Source organism: Genypterus blacodes, unplaced genomic scaffold, assembly GCF_046128005.1.
Source record: "Genypterus blacodes isolate CSIRO-AG114 ecotype Tasmania unplaced genomic scaffold, CSIRO-AGI_Gbla_v1 ptg000003l_1, whole genome shotgun sequence".
Lineage (NCBI taxonomy): Eukaryota > Metazoa > Chordata > Actinopteri > Ophidiiformes > Ophidiidae > Genypterus > Genypterus blacodes.
In genome coordinates, this window is record NW_027466817.1 from 906224 (window position 1) to 920506 (window position 14283).

The following is a 14283-nucleotide window of genomic DNA, read 5'->3' on the forward strand; positions in this document are numbered from 1 at the left end:
GCGGCTGTGCGAATGCCTCCTAGCTCCCGTTGGACTTTTCACTTTATGAGTTGGAAATGGGCCATGTACTTACTGTATATTCAAACCTCAACACATTTCTCATTCTTAGTACACTAAACTCTAAGAGTGGCTATCATTTCCTCTCCAGGTAGACAATGACAGTTTTAGATGCTGTGTGAGCTTCATGTTGGCTTACGTACTCTCATGCTTTGCCTCTTTCCTAAAGCTGTGGATCAGTCAGTCGTCCTTTCTACATTGTTTTGGATCAAAGTAAATCTGAAACAGATTTCTCAGCTGTTTGCCTGCATCTTTCTGTCCGTTAGTTAGTTAGTTTGCACAATTACTTAAAAATAATGGACAGATTTTGTTTGATGTGGTGGAAGAGAGGGGTTATGCAGCGAAAGCCCCATTTTGGTACTGACTTGACTGACAGAGAGCAGTGAAGAAGTTTGCGAAGAGGATACTTGGTCCAGGTAAGGGGGTCACTTCCTGCTCAAATCTGACTAATCACAAAACAGTTTGCAAGCACGCAGTGTTTCTTTACAAATTTGGACGGCTGGTAAAAGTGTGTGAACACAAATCCAATAAAGGACTGTTTGTACATATTGTATTATTCATTGAAAATTGGAAGAAAGCAAACGAACCACAGCGCTGAATACAGCCTGAATACATCCTAGCATTCAGACATTCAAATACAACATCACTAAGGTCCATCTTTGCAAAAACATGTCCATCTTCATTTGCAAGTATTGCTGTCATATATTCCCCTGTGGATGTTTCAATTGAGTTCTTGTCGTCTTCATCCAGTTAAGACTAATCATTATCCTCACAATCAGTAACAATATGCGTACTATATATCTCTGGTCTTTGCCTGTCATATCTTTAGGTGGTTCGCCAAGTAAAAAGAACATAAGGTCTATTGGAATAGCAATTTACATTACATTTCATTACAGTTGATGTTAAAAACTATCAAACACTGGAAGTATCAATGGGGTCCTATAAAATCTTGTTTTTATCTTCTGATCACTCTCTTCCCATAGATAGCTGATGATACCTTTGAGTCCTGTCCTGAATAATCATACTTTATACCATTTCTCCTTCTCGTGGAAGGTGTTAACAACCATGTCACCTGTTAAGGGTTTGTAGATGTGGGACGTTGGGTTTTTATTTGGCAGTGAATAATTTCTACACATTGCAGGCTATTGATCAATGTGTTTAGTAACACGTTAATCTCAATGAAAAAATATCTGGAATATTTTTCTGGCTATCAAAAAGTGCACATTGGAATGGATCCAGCACGGTGGAGTTGTAGTTTTTTTGTTCTCATTTCCCTGCAGCGTTTAGCACCATAAGCCCAGAGCTACAAGGTCCTTCTACTGTGGCAGCTGGGATCGGCCCAATACAGAGGATCATTTGGGACTATCAAAGTAAACACACAGCGATGTTTTAGATCGATTTTAACTGAACCCTTGCGTCACACTGCAACAACTTTTCTGAATTGATATTGAAGCTGGCCATCTCCCGAACATTGGCTCCTGTTCAAAGGCACTCTTGAAGCTTGGGATGCTTTTTCATCATCCCCTCTTTGGTGTTTCCTCCATCTTCTGTCCGTTCAATAGCCCTACATTTGTCTTTTCTTTTTCTCTCTGTTTTGGCTCTTTGCGCAGCCTGACTTTCTACAGTCACTAAAGCTGCTGCTGTCTTTGAATAGCAGGCCTCCTCTGGTCCAACGCACACTTGGCTGCAGTACAACACGCTTGCTTGTGTGCGTTTTGGCAGGGATGCCTGCAAACCTGCTCATACGTACCTGTTTCGTTGTTTTTTTCCTCTCTACACTACGTGGACGCTAATCTGTGTGTGTGTGTTAGTGTGTGTGAGACAAAGAGGAATAATATGTTTGTGTATCTGTTTTTATCACCCTAGGGCGTAGAGGTCCAGCTGACCGTGACAAACCACATTCAGGCCACACTTCCCATCCCTCTAGATCTGGGGTATCAGTCACTTACAGATGCAGAGCCCTGAATAAACATGGGCTTGACCTTGACTTACACTCAGACACATTATACACACACACACACACACACACACACACACACACACACACACACACACACACACACACACACACATAACATTTAAAAATGCAAAGTCGCTGGCATATACAAATCAAATCTGAACATAAACACACTTGTACGGAAGCCTGCACACAGTGATGAATGCCAGCACAGAATGTTTTGTTCTAAAAGCTCAAACATTTGGAAACATTATAAAATCTATGTATCATGGATCAGGGAGGACGTAACTGCAGAATTATTGCACAGAGGCAAGATTAAGGAAATATAGCAATATTTACTGGGATGAGTAGGCAGAGCAAAATACAGTCTGTTCCAAATGTCAAAACAAAAGAGCGAATAGATCGGGCAAAGGTACAGAGTCATAAGGCAGAGGTCCAAAAACAGGGAACAAGCACAGGTCAAAGTCCAGAGGAAGCAATATAACAACAGGCGGGAAACCAGCAGACAAAGGCAACAAGGTAACGAGCAAACCAGAGTCAGGTGAGAGCAGAGTGAGCAGGCTGGCCACTGATTGGCTGACAGGTGATGCAGAGGGAGTGGCAGTGGGTGTGACTCCAGTGTGACTCCAGTGTGACTGGGGTGAGAGGAGGGGCAGGAGGGCGGGGCTTAAGGTGAGCAGGGAGCTCCAGCAGAGTCCACAACACCATGCCAATCAAATAACCTCTTCCTCTTCTCTATTATGCATATGCTCTGTTTGGTGCGACTGCCATACTGCAGTGTCACAATATAAACATACACAAACATATTGTGAAATTATATTGTGAAGAAGCAAACTCTGGACAGGAAATCGCCAAATGAATAAGCCTGACCTCTTTTAACAAATATATTTAATTATACTTCACACCAAAGTCAGCTCTTATGTGTGAGAGGGAAAGTTCAGATCATAATAAGGGCGTTCCTACCAGCTGTGGTTTTCCGTTTCAGCATGTATTAAGAGGCGGTTACATCAATAACACTGTGTTTGTGTGGTTATGTTGTGTTGCAGCGAAGGGAAAGGACTTCATATGGTTCGTCAAAGGAAAGAAGAGAATAGTTAATAGTACTGACCCACCCAAGGAAGCTTGAGACAGAACACTCACAGACAGTCATCATGTACTGTGAGTGGTTATGAAAAGTCTCAGTTATGTCTGGTTGAGACATTATGTTTAGATTCCAAATCTGGATCATTCTTAAATCACTCATATTCAGAGGATCCTCTATCAGGCAAAGATGATTAAAGATGATACTGCTTCAGTTGTAGCCTGCGGATTTAAAGCTAGAAACACACACAAGTGACAAAAGACATTTAAACCATTCCAAGAAGAGCTATGAAGGATAAATGGTTCGGTCTAATTGAAACTGAAACTTCATAATAAGGTATTTTTGATGGAACTTTGTTTTTTTACTTCCAGTCAGTCTAGTATAAAAGACCATGATCGTCCTGTAGATAATACTGCTTGATTAATATTCACAGCACATGCTCACATCCAAACTGCTGGAATCTCTCTCAATCCTGGAGCCAAGCAATTAGTGGCAGAGAGCTAAAAGTTACCTCTAAGAAGACGGAGAGGCGAAACAACAGGGAAAAGTAAAACTGTGGCTCTCACCAACTTTGGTTGCTCACAACCAATGTTCCCTCTAAGCTGCGAGCGTGCGCAATTGCGCACTACTCGCACATTGTCAGCGCACAAGAAAATCTATGCTGCGCATAAAATAAAATTCAACATAAACTGTAAATGAATTAGACCAATAGCCTATTTTTCTGTACCATTTTGCAATGTCACTCAGTGAGTGACAGTGACGATCGCGGACAGCAACCCCCCCTCAGATGTTGCTCACAGTGGTCCTCAGTGTGCTCAAGGAGCTTGTGTGTATGCCCAGACACATGAAAAATTAGAGGGAACATTGCTCACAACAATAAATAAACTGCAACACTTTCAGGATTTCCCCTATCATCTGCCTAAGCACTTGCTATTTATTTATTTTTGCTTAGCGCCTAAGCCAAATGAATGAGATTTTTTTTTTTAATCTTTAAAAAAAATGCATCAGCAACTAATACTTAAAATAAGCTCAGGAAAACACTGATTTTCAGTTGCACTATGAGGGTCGTCTTACCCAGTTCTCAGACTTCTATGAACCTAATGTGGGGGAAGAACAGTAAGAGATGGTAATGAGTCAGACAATGTTGTGTTCAAATGATAAAAGTGTTCTCATTTCTCATTGTTTTCCATTGCCGTGTAAACAACATGCATCTAGTAATTGATTACAATGCTTCCATCTGTGGGCTGTGATTCTATTTTCTGTAGGGGCAAGTTTAATGGTGTCATGCTCCATTCATTCCTTTCTCTCTAAACTATTCCACCTTGGTCGGCTGACTGCAACTTCTGCATTCAGTAACTGCCTCTTGCCAAAGTGTAAAATAGGCTGCATTCTTATCTGCGTCTGCTTTTATCATATGTTGTCCTTTTTAAAGCATTATTAGCTTTTTTATTTCAACATTATAATAATCTTACTTGAATTTCACCATTGAAATGAATCATGGAGTGAATTTTAAGTCAACATCAAGTTCAGATACATTTACTCAGGTGCATACAAATGGACATTTCCTTCATATGTACAGTTGATCTTAATGCAAGTGTACTTTGCCATATCGGTCATACTGATGAGTCTGAATCTAATTCACTGTCAGTGCCTAGAATAATAAAAATACACCAGGAATAATCTGCATTGAGCAGATAAAATAATGGACACTGTTCATTTAGTGCAGCAATGCACAAACATATCAAGTAAACCTTCTTTTAATGTTTTAATGTCCTTATAAAAATCATACAACTACTTTTTTTCATTCTGGGTTATTTCTGTATGCAAGTGTCCAATGGATTTGTCAGAATCGGCTAACCTTGGAAAAAAAAATGAATTAATGAATGCGAAATAATTATATACTCAAATACAAATGTTTATTTTATGCAACATAGTTTTACAAAGCTGTATTATATCCACCGATAACATAAAAAAAATATAGTATTTTACTCATTAATATTGGCCATTATATATATATATACTATATACTGTATATATTTACTATTGCAGAAGAGTCTAAGAGTCTGAATCCTCCTTCTTCTTCTTCCAGAAGGCATCCAAAGAGAAGTAATACAACAGTGGATCCAGACAGCAGTTCATACTGGCAAGACACAATGTTGGCTTGAGTGCAGGTTTCACATTGTTAAGTAAACCAACCACTGACAAAGGCAAGAAAAATATGATAAACATGATCAAGTTCATGGCAAAGATCAGCATGACATTCACCTTGTTGTTGAGCCTTACAGAGTCATTGAGGTGTCTGTGTAGAGTCCAGGTCACCATCGCAGTGGACACTACATTAACAGCCAGCAGTGTGACCACTAAAGCACACTGAAAGTAAAGCGCTGCCGTGCTATCGACTGTGCAATTGGGAAAGGAGAAGCAGGTAGATGCATTGCAGCGGTATAAGTCTTTGTAGAAGTTCTTGCCCTCTGGGATGTTCACCAACACCACAAAAAGCCAACCGAGGGCAGTGGCTTTCCAGGCGTTTGAGGGTGTTCTCAGAAGCTTTGACCTCAGAGGATAAACCACCGCCAGCAGCCGGTCAACACTGATGAAGGTGATAAAGATAGTGCTGGAGCGGACATTGTTGAAAAACAACATTGTGATGAAGGTACATGCATAAATGCCGAGGGGCCAGTTTCCTGTGGCGAAGAAGTAGACTCTCATAGGCAGGGAGATGACCAGCAGCAGGTCCGACAGCGCCAGGTTGACCATGAAGACAGCATTGGAGGAGCTGAGGCTGTGGCGCTGAAGCAAAATCCACAGTGACATAGCATTCAGAGGCAGGCCAAAAACCATAACACTGCCGTAGACTGCAGCGTAAGCCATATTTTCTTCCGAGGTAACGTTGGCCATCTATTGCTGCAAACAAGAAAAGTGGCAGTGTCTGTGCGAGCACTTGTGTGCGTTTACCGTGTCAGACACCAAAATAACCTAAGCCAGTTCCTTTGAACGCCAGACATGTGTAGATGAAAGAACAAATGAGGTTTTGAAACAGGAAACTCGATTCAGGAAGTGTTTGCTGATGCTCTGGGTATGATAAACACAGGAGGAAGTGTTGTGAGTCTTTTGAGTTTGCAGTAAAGATGTTTCTGATATTTAATCCATTTAATTTATTATCAATCATCATAGTTTCACGTAGCTATGGATACATAGTTTCATGCCCTCACTCAACTGGTCTGAAATCTGACCGTAACATCAGATGAATAAAAAATTAAAAATACTGAATACGTACACAAATTGCATTATTTTGTCATTGCCATGTATCTCCATGTTTTGATCTTTATGGTCTTTATGTACTTAACAACATTGTCATTATGTATATATTTGTTGTACTTGAATTCAATGATTCAGATAGATGATAGAATAATTGAACACTAAACAAGCATGTGAGCATTTACATACCAAAATCTGAGTGTTCCATATAAACTCATAAAATAACAGATGTATTCTGATGCAAGTTAGTGGAATCTGGTCAAAGGGAGACATATTTGTGTACAACTTTGGTTTTAATTATTTTTTTCCTTTTTTTATAAGGCATTTCTTGAACTTTTGCCAATTTACCCAGCAGCATTTTTAATGAAAAAACCTGGCCTGTGAGGGACCATGAACAGGTGCGACTACAGCTATTAATCCAGATCTGGTGGATTAAAATGCAAAATATGTTGTATATGGTGTCAAATAAAATGGGATTATGTATAATTAAGATCAAATAAAGTGAATGAAATGAATAAGATTATAAGAAAGATCACCTAAAGCCACCTGTGGCTAAATGACAGAAAGATGGCACAGAAACTCAAACTGTTAAATCACAGATAGAATCTGTAAAAGGCACAGATCTGGAAGGAACGCAAATTATTCTCTGAAGTAGTTATCAAGTGCACTGAATTATTCACATGTGCAACACATTACATTGTGACATTGTTCAATATGTCCTCATTTTGTCATTGTATGATCATTTTTGTAGAGAAGAAGAAAAAAATTCAGTTTAATCCATTTGCAATTCAGGCAGAAAAGTCAAGGACGTTAAATACAGTGTCTGCTTGCTTTACGCTGCAAAAAAAGATAATCAACAAGAAGTGAATCTGCCTCTTTTCACGGAGGCTCTATATATTCCTGGGTATATTAAAGGTATGTTTGTGTCAAGCAGAGGTGCAGCAGGATGCACTCGGGTGGATTAGCATTTGTGATATCGCTCCACAGCACTTACAAACATCATCAGACGCCTCTCGCGGTATCAGCCAATCTTCAATTCACCACTTATGCTCTTTCCCCCTTCAGTCTCTCTTATTCAGAACATTTTTTGAAAGACTGAAATTAAAATGGCTGCAGTAATGACAGCAATTTGTGATTTTGCCCACTTTGAACATTTGAATAAAAGGTGTGGATCCTCTTATCAGCATTAGCCGGGCTCATCAGTGAATGCAGGGCACAGCGGAGCGCCGGATACCATTTTCTCTAGGTCCTAATATTTAAGAAACTGGAGTGCTTCTTGACAGATAATCTCTGTTATTAGTGCTGCGGGTAAAAAACACTGCTTTAGAATGCTGGGCCTGCTGCTCGCCCAGACAGCTACATATGCAGGGAGAGTTACGAGAACAAATGGAGAAGAGAAGCAGGTGTGTGTGTGTGTGTCTGACTCTGTATATGTGTGTGTTTGCATTAAGGAGCCAACATTCTACTCTTTCATTCATTACCAGATCTTTTCTTCTTTTCATTTCCACTGACTATGGGTCTTTGACTGATGCTGTATAATTTCCATTTTCTGAAAAAGTAATAGAAACAACGCTGGGAAAGAGAGAACAGTAATAGCATCACATAAAACATCTCATCAAAAGAACATCCACACAGTTTATGTTCTCGGTGTTTGCATTCTAAAGCTTCCCTGGCAAGAGTTTTACAGAAGGCAATAGAGGCGTTGTGTAATACTGCTGATGGGCCGCTGCACTCCACGCTACCTGCTCAGCACAAAATGGGGGAGAAATGGAGTAAACGGCTGACTGGCGCAGAAAGTCACAAATTATACAAGTTGTGAAACAAAGTCGCAAGTGCTTTATTGGCTATAAACTGAATATAGTAAATAACCTCTGCAGTGATTCATCAATAATACCAAGCAATCAAATATCATTTAATAAATCTATAGCAATATTCTAAAAGGGTGATGGACTGCTTGTATCTATGTCAAACAAGCAAACGCAAATATTGACTGATTATCTTGATGGTCTACCTCTGTTTTAGGTGTTTTCCTGCCTGTTCATTTAGTGGCCTTATCTTGGAAATGTAAGTTCTCATCGTTGCACTTCAGGTTGTGTGATAGATGCAGGCTTATGATGATTTTATCAACACTGACATTTCTTTTATCCCACGACAACAGCGCCCTGAAACTGAGACATGGTTTCTCCCCCACCATGGCAACATGTTTGCATGCGGTTGAACTGAAACTGACACACACACATACTCGCAGTTGCTGACATTAATTTAAAAACTTCTTTTGCGTGAGATGTTGCTCACTGCCTTCCAGGTGTGGGTTCCTATTTAGTCGCAAGTCACAGCCAAATTGTGTGTTGATTTGACATTAAAAGTATTCACAGTGAATTCTGCTCATCTGAACACAGATCATGTTATAGTAGAGGCTGTCAATAAGGCCTGTGAGTGATGTCATAGCTCTGCGTGTGGTTGCAGTGTAAAAGTTCTTACCTTATGATGATTGTATGGCACTAGAACTTTCTCTCAGCAGCAGATGGCTTGGTCCGCTACATTTCTCTTTTTTGTATCTGTGTAAAGTTAGAGCATCACCTCTGTGACTGAGCAGTTAAGAGAAAGCTGTATTTATTTAATTATATTTTCAGAGCTGGTTCTTGCTTATGCGGAGTTGGGGTTGCGGTGGCGGCAGACTAAGCAGGGTATTCCAGACATCACTCTCCCCAGCAAAGCTTTCTAGCCCCGCCTGGGGGATCCCACGCCGTTCCCAGGCTAGACGAGATAAATAATCTCCCTGCCATTTGGACGTGCCTGGAAAAGCTCCAAAGGGAGGCACCCAGGAAGCATCCCAATCAGATGTTCCAACCACCTCAACTGGCTCCAAAGGAACAGCAGCTCTGTTCCAAGCTCCCTCCGGATATCTGAGCTCCTCACCGCGATATCATTCTTTCGGTCACTACCCAAATCGAGAGCTTTGCCGTCTGGCTCAGCTTAGAATAGGAATGTATACGTTTCAATTTTCTGTTTAGGTGCTGGGATCACCGGTTTCATTTATCTGGATTTGGCATTGAAGACACACCTTTATTTTAAACTAAGGCTAGATTGCTTGTTCAGACAGGGCTTACCTGAGGTCGCACAGGAAATGAATGGAATCGGAATGAATCGGCTGGTGTAGTGATCGTGGAAACAGGAAGTGCCTAAGAGCTACTAAAATAATTGCACAAAGAATAATCAGATTATTCATGAATAATTGCCAATATATCTACTAGGTAACTTTAGTAGCCAATTACAATAAAATCACTTAAAAAATAACAAACCTTGTTATATAATTACACACCAATAAAGTTTCCATCCTTTCCTGAATAATAGCAGGATCAGAACATTCCTGAAAAGTTAACACGCAGCAATGTGTAGATGATGTCACACTACTAGAACTCTTTGCTGCTCCGCCTGAAATACCCCAACCAAACAAAGGAGCATAAAAATACTGAACATCTGTGAAGTGATTGATTAAATCTGCTCTGAAGAACCCGGTCTGATGAAGCCAAAAGCACAGAATCCGTCTACTTTCCACTAACATAGCTGCTGGTTTGTATCGCACCATTTTTGGCACGACATCATCGGCTCCTTATTCACCTTGCATTGAGTGACATTTACGCCCCCCGGGCAAATTTTATCACATGAATGCGTCCCTGTTGCACGCACTACACTAACACATTGACACTTGTGACAAAGATCCAATCACAATGTGAGCCAGAGCAGATAGAATTAACATGTGATCTCATTATCTGGATAAAGTACGAGGACAAGGAGAGCACATGTTAATGCCGGGATGTGATAGGAGCCTTAATGAAAGGGGAATGTAGAGAAGGAAATTAAGGAGGTAGAGTTCAAAGGCGTGGAGCTGCCGCGATGGAGGCGAGGCAATAATACTGTAGGAAGCCAATTGGTGTGTTTTTCAATATTCGCTTCTCCCTCGGTGTGTTAGGTGTGAGCTCAGGGTGTGCTGGAGTTAACAGCAGAGGGCTTTAGTGGAGTATTTGCGTCTATCTCTAATGAAATCGCAGGCCAGTGTTTGGGCAGAGTGGGGGGAAAGTGCTATCCTCCCACCACAGGAGGGGCGACAAGACAACCTCTGCTGCACTCGTTTCATTAAAATTTCCATTCCCACAATGGCAGGAGTCACAATGAGCCGTGCTCCTATGGCCCACAGAGCAAATGTGAGTGTGTGTGCGTGTGTGTGTATCTGTGTGTCGCAATTGCATCAGTATGCAATTGGTAGCTTGAAAATGACTGAACAGTGACCCAAAGGGCTGCGCGTGTGTGTGTGTGTGTGTGTGTATCTATGTGTGTGTGTGTGTATCTGTGTGTATCTGTGTGTGTGTGTGTGTGTGTGTGTGTGTGTGTGTGTGTGTGTGTGTGTGTGTGTGTGTGTGTGTGTGTCTGTGCCCCCAATGGGATGCCAAGTGTTTGACAAGCACAGATCGTTATAAATACACACAAATTAAATTTTTTTCCACTTCCTCTGCCTATTCTGTCAGGTAAACAAGCACTGTAAACACACTGTAAAGCCGATACAGCTGCCCCAGTGCCATCTATCTCTCTGCTCTCTCCCTCTTTTTTTTACTAGCTTTAGCTTTGTTTTAGTTTACTTTACCCAGAGATTATCACCTGAGTAAGGTAGTTAACCTGCTGCATATGTTTCAACTAGAGCTAAAAACAGATGGAATTAACACGTCACAGCAGGCTGTGTGTGGAGCGCATTCTAGTCGTCACGTGCAGAAAAGGAGTTGAGAGAAACCTTTATCGTCTCCTCTTTTCCAATTAGCGGCTGCCATCTTAAATCTTAACCGGTTCTGAATATGCAAACGAGTGGAAAGCTGTAATAAAGCTGTCGACGGAAATAAAAGCCTTTAGGGGGGGAGAGGGGTGCGAAAATGAGCGTTGGCTGCGAGACTAGAACAATAAAGCGACAACGTTCTCAAGATGTACGACAAAGGCGGGAATGTGGCGAAGCTGCCCGCACGCACAGGGCGGGCGAGGGGACGCGTAAAGGTCGGGCGTTTGGCTGAGATTGAGCGCGCTGAGCTTGATACTGATTTGTAGCTGCGGGTGTGTGCAAACGTGGAGATCTGCGAAGGTTTTGGAAAGGGAATAAAAGAAAAAGCAGTTTTGCATCATAATCAAGCCTCACTTGGGTGGCACATGGACCATAACTCATAACTGATTATGATCAGCATCTTTTCTATTTAATCATTATGCGATTCTGATTGTGTTATTGTGATTGAAATGACTGAGATCAAAACACTCATTTTAATAATTATGAAATTGGTCGAGTGTTAAGCGGGTATTCAAATATTGCAGTGGCTGTGTGTGCGTTTGTGTGTGTGTGTGGGTGTGTGCTACTGTTACACAGGTATGAGTACTTATTTGCTTTCTTTCCTTTAGTTTCACTTCATTTCTTTCACAATAAAAGCCTGGAGAAGGTGTGTTGCCCACTCACCACACATGAAACAAAGCAATTTACTTGTCCGAGCCAAAAAAGGAGCCAATCACAGCCACTCAGAGAAAAGTCATTTCATATTCAGAAACCTAATAACTTCCTGCATTCTGCCAGTAGGCAAATCCGTCTACTTTGGTCTGTAAATTGAATTTATTGGATTAACACCTTTTTGGTTTTGTCAAGTAGTTTAATTTCCTTCATGTTTGTCCGCATGTGTGTGTTTGTGCTGTCAGTGGGTGGCTGGTATTGCTTTGAGTATATATTAGTGTATTTGCTCAGCACAAACTCTCCCCTGGGGGAATAAGTGTTATGTTACAAATCATATAGCTCATATTTATGCCTGCAAGACCTTTATAAATATGCATTCATGCAGACGGTAACAAGCAGAGGAGAAACTAGAAAGAGAAAAGACATAACAAGCAGGAGGGAGGAACTCATCACTCACACAAAATTGTAATTATCTTTCCCATAGGTTGTGCTTCTCTATAGGGAGGCCTTAATTGCATACTATACCTCTTATGCTAATGAGGTGCAGAGCATAACTTAATTGTTAACCTGGAATATATTTAAATGCCTGAATTTAAATAGGACTAAGCAATAGCAAGCACCCACCTATCTCCGATTGCTCAATTTGCTTCATCCAATTCCCAGAGACCGAAGATAAGCGCTGCGTGGGGAGATAAAACATCCGAGAGAGGCGGCGGGGAGTTAAACATGCTTTGTACGCCATGGTGTGGAACAGTGTGGCGCAATGAACAATGCATCATGGTTAGAAGTGTGGGGAGTTAGACCTGAAGAGAGGACCGGGGGGGAGAGAATGCAGGGAGATAGGGGGGCGGGGGGACTGGGACCTGAGGCAGTGGTGGTGTGAAACCAGGCACAGGTGAACGAGAGGGAGAGAACGAAGCAGAGCTGCTAAAGATATGGCAGAGAATAACAATAAGAGGTGAGAGATTGTGATGCATAAAAAGAAGCAGCAAACAAGGTGAGAGAAAACCAATTGGGGCGTGGGGAAGGAGGCAATTGAGAATCGAAAGGGGAGAGAGAAAGTGAGAGCGCAAGACAGAGAGAGTGAGAGAGAGAGAGAGAGAGAGAGAGAGAGAGAGAGAGAGAGAGAGAGAGAGAGAGAGAGAGAGAGAGAGAGAGAGAGAGCGAGAGTGAGAGCCAGATGCTGCGACATGCTAAGTGCTCTCCCTCTTTCTTCACCTCTATCTTGAGGTGTCCTGTTAAACTGTTATTCTTTATTTCTGTAGCGCACAGGAGAATAAATATAGTTCTGACTGGATTGGTGAGGATGTTCCTGTTTGCAGGTGTGTGTGTGTTTGCTTGTGTGTGCCACTGTATCCTCGCCCGCTCTGTTCAGATACTATGAGCTGATTTAACTTGATGGCAGATTGCAAACTGTGATTGTTCGTCACATTAAAAACAGCATAAGGAAAGGTGACTGTGACCTACACCACACCTTATCTCTGCTGAGCAACACAACGCAGAGGGCAAAGTGAAAACACACACACACACACACACACACACACACACACACACACCTCTAGGACTTAATCTCACACTACAGGAACCAGTCACACCAAAACCTTTGCGGGTTACGTCATCCTTCCAATCCTTCCCGTCAGCTCCCCGTCAGCTCGGGCCAAAGCGGCGCCACACTCTGACGCTTCCCACCCCCACTATTTAACCAGTGACAGTTTTGCTTCTGGGTAAAAGTGCAGCTCTGAATAAAACAATGTCAGGGCTGCCTCGGCATTTTCTCCTCTTCACATTCTCATCGCCAGGCTCATGTTCTGCTCTGCCATTTCCGTCGGAGCTTGCTGACTTACAGCCCGGCCCACTGCTATCTTCCACACGGGCCGGGGAAAGTAGATTACACAGAGAGAATGTCATAAACTCTGTGGAGAGAAAGCACAGGTTGTCAATTATACATGTGCCACTCTATGCCTCGCTCTGCCTGCACCCACTCCAAGCGACTTGGCCTTCTCTCTCTCTGATTAACCCTGTCCATCTCTCTCTCTCTCTCTCTCTCTCCCCCACTTTCTATCGCTGACATCTGTCTTTTTTTTTTTGCCCTAGCCCCTCTTCCCATCCCACATGGATGGGAAGAGGGGCTGTCACAACTGAACCCAAAATAATCCGATAAATTACAATCTAGCATGGCAACAGGGAAAAGGAAGAGTCGTGTTGAGAGTTGAAAGATGGGAGCATGTGGGCCTCCATGCAGATGGCTCTATAAATAAACCACTTTAGAGAGACGCAGAGTGATGGATGAAACCGCTGCAAAGAGACGGCTTTGCTTCGAATGAAAGGGTTTTGCTTCTGTAAGACTTCTCTCACTGCCAAGCATGTTGCGAGTGTTTGCTGCTTTAACTTTTATCTGTCCAGCTCATGACAGCATATTCAAACTCAAGTGGAAACAAACAGCCAGCTGCTAAA

At 42.0% G+C, this 14283-nt stretch overlaps 1 protein-coding gene across 1 annotated transcript; it reads right to left on the minus strand.

The window, feature by feature from the left end:
• Positions 1–5002: 5002 nt before the first annotated feature.
• Positions 5003–6135, minus strand: LOC142992827 (lysophosphatidic acid receptor 6-like). Its single transcript, XM_076143346.1, has one exon. The coding sequence runs from the start codon at positions 5991–5993 to the stop codon at positions 5151–5153; it is 843 nt and encodes a 280-aa protein (XP_075999461.1). The 5' UTR covers positions 5994–6135; the 3' UTR covers positions 5003–5150.
• Positions 6136–14283: the final 8148 nt, after the last annotated feature.